Consider the following 10942-nt stretch of genomic DNA (forward strand, 5'->3'; position numbering starts at 1 on the left):
AAGATTCATTTTCACATATGAGAAGTAACTAATTTAAATTTTAGAAGAAATCAGAGAAAAACCCCGTATAGGAAGTCATGTGAGATTTGAATAATGCCTTTTGCTTAAGATGATGAAATGATATTAGCCATAATTCTACGTTTTTAAAACACTATCAACATAACTCACTTGGATGTGAAGAAGTATGTGCAGACGTGTGTGAATCTGACCTCCCTGAGTGCTCGATTCATAAGAAGCAGGCTCATATGTGCCTTTAGCAGTGATCAAAATATACAAATCATTCTGCAGTAGAGAATTATGTATTAATATCTCAATAATGTGGTACTTGGCATTATTTAACTGCACGAATATAGCATATAGTCTTTTTATTGGGTAAGTGAACACTTCTACTTTTCAGAGTTACCATTGACTAGCAGTGCCTGTGATGGCTTTGGAAGGGTCTCTGTGTGTGTGGTATTGCAAGTCACTGTGAAGTTTTTTCCCCCCAAAAGGTCATTAGGTAATAGTTTAAAAGTTTTGAGATGTAATCCATTAATCAAAGCACTGTTCTCTGATGAGGGACATGAAACAGCTTCTTATCTCCCATTTTTCTTATCTTTATAGCTCAAAGGGCTTACAAGCTAGTGAAGAAAATCTGAGACTTTGAAGTTTGCTGTATCTCCCTTAGTCCTCCTTTCATATCAGAGCTTCCTGTGTCTATGGCTAGAGAGCACATGCACCACCATCATTACCACTACATGAACACCAAGAATCTTAACTTAGTCAGTTTCTCCATTTACCACAGTAGTTTGTATTCTTCCCCTCAATGGCCAAGCTAATGACTTATACTATTTCTTAGAACAGGAACAGAAGATTAAAGTTTACCTTATGATGTTCTCAACCTATAAACATGAGTATGACATAAGAATGCCCTGTCAAGGGTTCTCCCAAAAGAAAACCAAAGCAAGAATTCTAGTGTATGTTGTGTATTTGGGAGTTGATCTAAGAAAAAAACTTGTGAGGGAGTAAGTAAGTAAGACAGTGAAGGGGAGAAAGCCAATAAAGTGTGCGTGACTGAGCAGGTTACTGCTGTGGATTACAAGAGCTCCTTCTTGAGAAGGATACTCGAAAAAAATGTAAGAAACCTACCTCCAAACTGATCCAACACGGAGTTAGAGACATGGGGTATTTATCCAGCAATCCTCATCTCTTACTGTTACGTGGCCACTCTTGAAATATCACCTTCCCAGCAATTCTCATATGTTCCACTCATGGACAGAACATGCTTTCCAGAACAGAGGGGAGTCACAGACAAAGAGTCATGGGAATCCATTGGAATGAACAGGGTCTGTCTACAGGCAATTTATGGAGCCGATTGAGGGTATATGGACAGTCTTTTAAAAATGTAACTAAAAAGAAAAAAATATTTTGTTGGGGAAACGTAAAAAACATAAACGAGAAGGCATCGTCTAAGTTCCTTCATGATCTCACAGAGAGGTAGACAGGGTATAGGACACTACTCGATGCACCATGGACTGTGTTCCAGGGAAAGGATCCCTATACTGTATGAAATCAGTCTTGCAAGAGAATTAACACAGTGACATCAGGGACCAAACAGTCTAAGATTTATGGCAAGAGTTCTAAATTAAATGCCAGTTGTTTAGAAGAGCAATTGAAAACACCAGCTTTCCAATGTGTGCAGATAATACAGTATTGTTAACTATACTCACTATAATGTACATTAGATCCTAAGAACCTGTCATTCTATAACTCGAAGTTTGTGCTCTTTGACCAACATCTCCCCTTTTCCTCTATCCCCCAGGTCCTAGAAACCACCATTTTCCTCTCTGTTTCTATGAGTTTGGCTTTTTTAGATTCCACATATAAGTGGTATCATACAGTATTTGTCTTTCTCTCCTGATTTATTTCACTTAACATAATGCCCTCAGGGTCCATCCATGTTGTTACAAACAGCAGGAAGTCCTTCTTTCTCATGGTTGAATCATATTCCATTGTGTGTGTGTGTGTGTGTGTGTGTGTGGTATATATATGTAAATCACATATTCTTTATCTGTTCCTCCGTTGAGGGACACTTAGGTTGTTTCCATATCTGACAACTGTGAATAATGTTGTACTGAATATGGGGGTTTTGATATCTCTTCAATATCCTGTCTTCATTTCCTTTGGATATATATCCAAAAGTGAGATTACCGGATCAAATGATAGTTTTATTCATAATTTTTGGAAGAACTTCCCATAGTGTTTTCCCTACTGGTTATACAAATTTATATTGCCACCAACAGTGCACATTTTCATTAAAAATAACAAAGTGGTATCATATTATACATATTTTGATTATTTTTCCTTTCTAGTTGATTTTAAACTGTTTGAGAGTCAAAATGACAGTGTCCCAGAGGTTTAAAGACTAGTACAGTATTGTGCTTGGTTGATGACATTAATCTGATCAAGGTGCTTTATATGTTAGCTGTACTTAGTACAAGGCACACCGTGGCTAAATGATAATGTATTCAGGAAGGTCAGCTGGTATAACTCAAAGATCAAAGGCTTTGAAGTACTGCATATATGAGATACAGTCAGAACTCTGCCACTTATTAGATGTGCCCTTGGTCAAGTTTTAAGCTTTATGCTTTAATTTCCTCAACGGACAAAAAGGACATAATACAAATCTTGCAATTCTGATATAAGAATTAAATGGCATAACTTAGTCTTGTATCTAATTGACACTGAAAAACTACCAATGTTCTTTCCTGACTGTGAGGTAGAAAAATCTGTAATTTACAAATTACACATTTTTTAAAATTTGTTTCCTGAATTAAAAGTGATGGAGTTATTAAAAAACTTAGAATTCTTATCATTATGAAAATAGAATTTGAAGGCTCTGGTAACTGTCTCTTTAATTATAAGACGAATGTGCTGGACAAAATATATTTCTTTTTTGGCCACCAGATTTTATATATTGCAGGAGCAGATGAGAAGGAAAAGGTAAATTTTAGCTTATTATTGCTAAGAACTCGATGGAAGCACACTGCCCTCAAAATAAAAACATATTTGTGTGAAAAAATAGCTCTCTACTCGGGCTGGCCCAGTGGCACAGCAGATAAGTTCGCATGTTCCGCTATGCTGGCCTGGGGTTAACCAGTTCAGATTCTGAGTGTGGACCTGTGCACCGCTTGTCAAGCCATGCTGTGGCAGGCATTCCACATATAAAGTAGAGGAAGATGGGCACGGATGTTAGCTCAGAGCCAGTCTTCCTCAGCAAAAAGAGGAGGATTGGCAGCAGATGTTAGCTCAGGGCTAATCTTCCTCAAAAAAAAAAAAGCTCTCCATCAAAGAACATTTTCAAATTGTAAGTGAACAATCCTATTTAAAGATGGTCTTCATGTAGAAGATGGTATTAGAAGAATATCATAATAGCTGTAAGTACCACTGGCTGGGTTGAATCTAATCTATGAGGAACAATCATCAGCAATAAATTTACTTCCATTAATTCTAAGTAAAGACGCTACCCATTCACAGCACATAAAGTGGAAAGACACCATATTCCAAAGAATTTTATTATTGGCAGATGCCAACTGTGACTGTAATTATTTTTGGCACGTGGGAATGTGAACTGTTGAATGAAAGGTTGTCAGAATATTTAATTGGTGAAAATATCTGAGTACTTCTTTCCTCTATATGACTTATCATTCCATGCTTTTGCCCAACCCACCTTTTTTTCTGGAACAGCACCTGGAGTGCATTGAGAGTCTTTTCACAATGGAGCAGGAGCCAGAAGCTAAGCTAAGCTCTTGAGTTATGGGAGGAAACTGCTGTCATGCAGATTATGGCATGTCTTGAAAAGTAAGAGATGTGTGCTGGTGTCTCCTGGCTCTCGTGAATCCCTATAAATCTCTGTATGCATAAGCCAAGGTGTTTTGGCTATCTTGGAATCTCTAGAGAAAAAAAAACCTAAGTCACAAAATTGAGAGCAGACTATATGCATGAGAGCTAACGTGGGGAGCACTAGAAAATAATCATTGCGGAGCAATGATGGAGTTGTTTGGGAACATAACATAGAACCTGAGGAAAAAAGAAACTGAAGAATCATTTATGATGGAAGTAAAAGAAAGTTGGCAAATTGTATTTTCCAAGCATGGCTATAACTGTATGTTCCATATCACATACTCTTCTGTTGTGTGATCTTGCCACTTCTTCACCAAGAATGGACTCTCCTCTATACCTTTCAATAAATTTGAGACCCTACAACTGCTATGAATAAAGTAGAAGTCAACCTGTGTCAGTTCTTGGCAGAGTTCTTAACTGCTATCATAGCTTTTGTAATTTTCGTGCCACCATGTAAGAACCCTCTGGGTTCTACTCTGATGGAACAGGAGTCAGTGTAGAGGTGGACCGAGGTGACTGACATATGAGTGAAGAAGAAGCCTTGAGCGTCAAGCCCTGGGATACTCCAAGTGAGAGCTACACAGTTGAGTCCACACAGTTGAGAAAAAACATCATAAAATATAATTTAAAGCCATTAAATGTTGGGGCTTTAATGTTTAAATGTTAACAATACTTAAATGTAAGAAAAAATGGTGTCAAGAGTTGGATTCTGTAGTAACATAAACTTAAAATATGCAGCATTGACTTTGAGAATAGATGGAAAGAAGCTTGTAGAGTACCAATGAAACTGTTAAGGAAGGCTTTAAGTAGTGACAAAATTGTTATTGTATACTAGAGAAAAAAGGGATCTGTGCTTTCTGATAGTGGAGCAACTGACAAAGCTGTCACTTTTGTTAAGGTAGAAAATAAAAAATATACCTAATAAACCAATGGATTTCATGAAGGAAATTTCCAGAAGGAATGTTGAAAGTGCCACAAGTAATAAAATATGTACAGAGCAAGATGAGTTTAAAAAGTGTTTAATTTTCAAGTAGAAGTCATAGAAAGCATAAAGTTTTCAGATATTTCTGAGTTTGAATAAAATCTGTCTCTCATTCACTTTTTCTATATACATTATTCACTCTTAAAGGAAGCACTAGCCTCTGGATAAAAGTGTGAATTTTTAAATTTAAAACCTGTTATTTGTCAGAAGAACTGCCAAGTTAGAGTGAAAAGGACAGAGATAGCTCAAAATAAAAAGGGTCATTGAAGGCCCCAAGATATAGGCTTAGAAAGATGAGACGAAAACTTGGACCACTTCTTTCAGAAAACAAATGATGACTCAAAGTACAGAGCCTAGATCCCAGGCAGTTAAGCCAAGAACCACAGAGAAGCAGATTATTGTCCTCAAGGAGCAGATAGGGTACTAATCAAGAAGGTGGCAACATGTGCCTAGGTAGATTTCAGTATGCTATGGACCATTAACTGTGTCCCATATTTCTCCCTCTTTCGGAATGTAAGTGTTCTTGCAGTTTTCTTATTGCTGTATTAACATTGTAGGTTATCAGTGTGAGAGGCAGATAACTTATATCTTTAGTTAACAGGTTTTCAGAGAAAGGGGAACCACACTCAAACTATATCGAAGAAACCACACCCATGAAGCCTCACCTTCATCTGGACATGATTTAGATTATGAAAGTCTGTACTAATGCCATAATTGGATGAGATTTGGAAGTTTGGAGGAGATGTGAGTGTATGTTGCATATGAGAGGGATGTGAATTGTTGTAGCAAGAGAGAGAACGATGTCAGACTGGATTTGTCAAAAATGACTATAATAGTATCTTCCAAACCCCGTGTTCTTCTGCAAAGTAATCATCAGGAATTGAGTCTACTTCTCAACTTCTCGAATTTGGTAAAACCTTTTGATTGCTTTGAGCAATAGAATACTACAGAAATGATGCTGTGTAAGTCTTGGGTATAGACCATATCTAGCCTAACAGCTTCTGCTTTTTACCTCTGGAAGACCTGAAAGGGAGGAGTGCTGAGGCACCAGGCTTGTCAGTGAAGAAGCCATATTGGATGTTCATCCTTACTGAACCTTCAGAAGATTCCAGCCCCATCCCATTTTTGTCATAAAACCATGTGAATCCACGAAACCCAAAACTCTAAATTTTGTAATCATTTATAATGTAGCAAAAGATAACCTTAATAATTGAGAAGGAGAATTATACTTGAGGGAACACATTGGTTCACTGAAGGTGAAAAAACATGCCTTAAATGGAGTTGAAGAGATTTCATTATGAAAGGATCCTCAAGGAGAAGAATGTCGGTCAGGCAAACAAAATGTTTATTTTTCTCCCTCCCTCTGTCCCTCTCCTACCTTCTCTTTTCCTCTCCCTCCCTTCCTTCCTCTTTCTTTCTCCATCTCTCCCTCTCTTCCTTCCTCATCTCTCCCTCTCTCTGTCTCTTTTGCTCCCTCCTTTCTTTTATTTTTAGTGGATGGACTGAAAGCGTAAGTCCTTGCATTCTTTTATTATCTTGTTGCTTCGTCAGAAATGCTATCTGAAATGGGACTTAACCTATTCAACAAATATTTATTAAACTTGTATTATAAACCATGGAAATTCAAGATACTATAAAAACAAGGATAGACAAAATGTTAATTTTACTATAGAAAAATATCATGTAAAGAGACAATTATCATATTGTGTGATATATGTTATGACTGAGAAAAGATTAGGTGACACTAGAGACCATTGAAAATGAACCCAATGTAGAGTAGAGAAAAAGAAGAAGGGGGAGGTCAAGGAAGGCCTACAGAGGAAGTACTGCATAAGATGCCCTAAAAGTTGATAAAAGGCATGTGGTAGTAGCATTCTGAGAGGAGTCATCAATTTATTTGAGCAAATTTATGTCTCTGAAAACTGATGCAGGCAACTGTGAAGAGATTAAGAGTGGTTTTGCATATTTATTGCTGTAACTGATATTATATCAGACATGTGTGTATATATTTTCTCATGAATGCATGCACATCTCAAGTGAGGTGTATGAATGTATATAAATATGACAGCATATTGGAGACAGACTGAGAGAGAGATGTTTATAGATAAATAAGATGATTTGAAGTATGTATATGAAAGAAAAAGTGCCTACCTTTGTGTATGTTTGTGTGAAATAATTATCAGTGTGAAATTTGTTCCATGTAGACCTGGATATTTAAACTATGAACATTAGGGATGAGAGAATGGTATGATTTTCATCTCCAGGTCAGTTGGTTTATGAGTTGGTGTTTAATAAGATTTTTTAAAGATTAGGATATGAGTATAGAGCCTGTTTATGTACAGCACAAAATCCAATTTCTGCACATGGATCTTGATCTTAGAGAAATGTCAGTGTAAGAGCAATGACAAGGAATGTAGACTAATATCTGAGGTACAGAAAAGATCATAGACAAATGAATGTCAAAGAAGCCTAAAGTATCCGGCAGTACATAAAGGTTTCATTGATATTGTTTGAGGACAGGTATTAAGGAAAACAAATTGAAGGAAATGTCTTGAGGTAGGCAGTATTTTGAGTAAGAAAGATCGAGGGGAAATGCCTCCCAAATATCACAAAGAATGAGCTAAAGTAGCAAGAAATGTGCAATTTCTTTACAAGCAAAGCATTCAGGTTTTCCTGGATTGATGCCTGTACTATGATTTAGTGAGAATAAAGCACCTGCCACTGTAGACTGGAGCCAAGTAATGCAATAACTCGAATGCCATGCTATGGAGCTAAGACTTTATCCTGAGGAACAGGCTGTTGAATATTTTAAGTGAGTAAAATGAGATATTTGTTTGGGAAAGAGAATTCCAGTTGTAGTGTTAATGACAACTTTGACTATGAGAGAGATTCAATATGGAAAGGTTAGTTGGAAGAATTTTGCAATACAGAGATTGAAAATGATAAAATCTGAGGTAGAAAATGGAGGAAATGTACACAGAAATGTCAGTGATTGGTTGGATGAAGAGATGGAAATAAAAATAATTCAATAATTCCAAGGTTTTAAATTTAACTCAAGTCATACACCAAAATGAGGACTATAGAGGGACAATCTAGTTGGCAGGGAGATTGAGCTTAGTTTAGAAACCTGTAAGTTTATGATGTATATGAAAAGTGGTTCACGAGGCTGTTACAATATGTTTTCTGGAACACTGACATAATTCATGGTTTGAGATATAAATTTAGGTATCTTGAATTTGTGAAAACGCATGAGGTTAGGTAAGTGGAAGGGAAAGCATGAAGCTAGAAAAACAATAGCTTCTTTAGGTCATTATTATTTGATTTGTAAAATGCTTACTTTTCAAATACAATCTTTTGTGCATTGGTTCCATATTCTGACACTAATTGTAACTCTCTAAAGGTGACTCTTCTCTATTAAAACCCTTCAAACTGAAAAGGAGCTCGTTACTCATTGATATCATCATGGATATTTATACATGTTTGTTTCCATTAGGATTATTTTCCATGATATGTAGCTCTGTATTACTGACCTATCTGAAACATAACTGTGGAAATATTTCTGTGTTGGTGAAATATCTAAGAAAAAAATGTGGAAGAAAAATCACTAAATCAACAAATATCTTTGGACAATTATTTTTGCCCACAGGTCTTGAGAATATATTCCTAAATTCATTTTTACTTATTTGAAAAATTGTACTTTCAATTTATATTATGTGATATGATTAGATAAACAATAAAATTAATAACAAAATGTTCTCTCATTTTATTACTTGCATAAGCCTTTGGGGAGGATTCTGGTCATGAGGGTTTCATGACACTACATCCCAATGGAAACAACATGCCCCAGTTACCTTAGGACTGAATCCTTCTCTTGACTTGGTTATTCCTTTCCATAAGTAGCCCGAATCTGGCAGGAATTATCTCTACCTCCAACCTAACATCGTTTCCAGCTCCATATTCCCAAGTCTCCTGTCCAACTCAGCTTTCAACCTCAGTTTCCATGACAGTGGAGGATTCGTAGCACCCACTCGCGCATTTGCTTGGTCCGGGCCCCATAAATCAAGGGATTGACCATGGGAGGCAGCAGGAAGTAGAGATTTTCAATAATGATCTGTAGATAGGGAGCCATATGGTAGCCTAAAATCTGGGCCAGCACAGAGAAGACAACAGGAGAATAAAAGAGAGCAATGACACAAAGATGAGAGCCACACGTGCTGAGAGCTTTACCCCGTGCCTCCCAAGAGGGTATCTGAAAGACAGCACGAAGGATCAGGCCATATGACAGAATGATAAAAAACAGATCCAATCCCACAGATGCTACAATAACCATGAGGCCATAGACAATGTGGTCAGAGATGTCTCCACAGGCTATCTGCACCACAGCCATGTAGGCACAGTAGGAGTAAGCAATGATGTGGGTTTGGAAGCTTTCCAGTCTTTTTGCCAGGATGGGTACTGGGGTCAGTACCGCCACTGCTCTTGCCAGGACAGCCAATGCCATCTTCACAAGCATGTTCTTAGCAAGGATGGTTGTATATCTCAGAGGATACCAGATAGCCACAAATCTGTCAAAAGCCATGGCGAGGAGGATCCCAGACTCCATGACATAAAAGGAAGGAATGAAAAACATCTGTGTGAGGCAGGCATTGAAGCTGATTTCTTTGGCCTTCATCCAGAAGATACCCAGCATGCGGGGCACAGTGACACTGACCAGGGACAGGTCAACAACTGAAAGCATAGCCAGAAGGAGAAACATGGGCTCATGAAGACTCTTTTCCACCTGTATGATGCATAAGATGGTGGTATTGCCAAGGACTGTAATGACAAATACCAAGAAAAAAGGAATAGAGAACCAGCCATGGGAAGATTCTAGGCCAGGAATTCCAGCTAGTACAAATATCAAGGGCTGAGAAATGGAGTTGTTGCAAGAGGAGATCCCTAACCTGTGCTCCCCAAGGTCTGATTCCTACAGAGAAAGAAACAAGACACATTTTGAAATCACTGCATCATTTGCACTGAAAATGCTGGGTATTATAGCAGTTTACAGTGATAATCATGATTATACTTTGTCAGCTCATGATCAAATGAATGTTTTAGCTACTTGGGGTAAGGCGGGGTGATAATCCCAGCCTACTTTCTCTGCAAGAAGGAGAAGTAGTCTCAGGGATAAATTCTGAATAAAACATATCAACTCTATAGTTGAGATTCTCCTGTTGCTCTGATCCCATTTGATATTCAATTTGTGCAATCCTGTAGGATTTTTCCCACACAGCAGGACCTGGCAGGAGACTTAATATTTTCAACATTACAAGCAGGAGGTGGGGGTATGGACAAGCTAGATGAGAAAGTTGGATTTCCTCATCCCAGGGTCCACAGTTCTTGAGGTTGGTCTTGGTGCTTTGAGATTCTTCTCTGGAGTGTTTGTTGATTCTGACAAAGAACCTAGGAAATCTACTGACCTTATACTTGAAAAGCATGATGGTACTATAGAGAAATAACATATACTGGATGACAAAAGTGGAGCGCAAAAATGCCTCAATAGATAATTTATTATTAAAGTTCCAGATTACTCAATAAAGTGTGGTTGGGGAGTGGGTAAAAGTAAAGGCAAATTAATGGTCTTCTGTATATATGAGTATTTATGTGTTTTTATGGAGAGTGTAGTTTAGAGGTTAATTGTAATACATATTTCTATAGAAATGACTATTGTATTTGTTAAATATTTTAACCTACATGATTATTTGAATAGAAATACAGCACAGGGGGTGGCCCCGCGGCTGAATGGTTAAGGTCCTGTGCTCCACTTCAGCGCTCCAGGGTTTTGCTGGCTCAGATCCTGGGCGTGGACATGGCACCGCTCATCGAGCCATGATGAGGCACAGTCCCATATACCACAACCAGAGGCACTCACAACTAGAATATACAACTATGTACTGGGGGGCTTTGGGGAGAGGAAGAGGAGGGAACAAAAAAAGATTGGCAACAGATCTTAGCTCAGGTGTCAATCTTAGAAAACGAAAAGAAAAGAAATATAGTACATATTTACAAATTTACAAATTATTTGAGGAAACCTATAGA

General features: G+C 37.7%; 1 protein-coding gene across 1 annotated transcript; it reads right to left on the reverse strand.

Moving 5' to 3' along the window:
- Nucleotides 1-8855: 8855 nt before the first annotated feature.
- LOC139084257 (olfactory receptor 52K1-like) lies at nucleotides 8856-10341 on the reverse strand. Its single transcript, XM_070626635.1, has 2 exons — nucleotides 10324-10341; nucleotides 8856-9830 (listed from the first exon to the last, which is right to left on the reverse strand). Exons 1-2 carry the CDS (start codon nucleotides 10339-10341, stop codon nucleotides 8856-8858), a joined length of 993 nt encoding a protein of 330 aa, XP_070482736.1.
- Between the last annotated feature and the right edge of the window lie 601 nt (nucleotides 10342-10942).

Source organism: Equus przewalskii, chromosome 6 (assembly GCF_037783145.1).
Source record: "Equus przewalskii isolate Varuska chromosome 6, EquPr2, whole genome shotgun sequence".
Taxonomy (NCBI): Eukaryota; Metazoa; Chordata; class Mammalia; order Perissodactyla; family Equidae; genus Equus; species Equus przewalskii.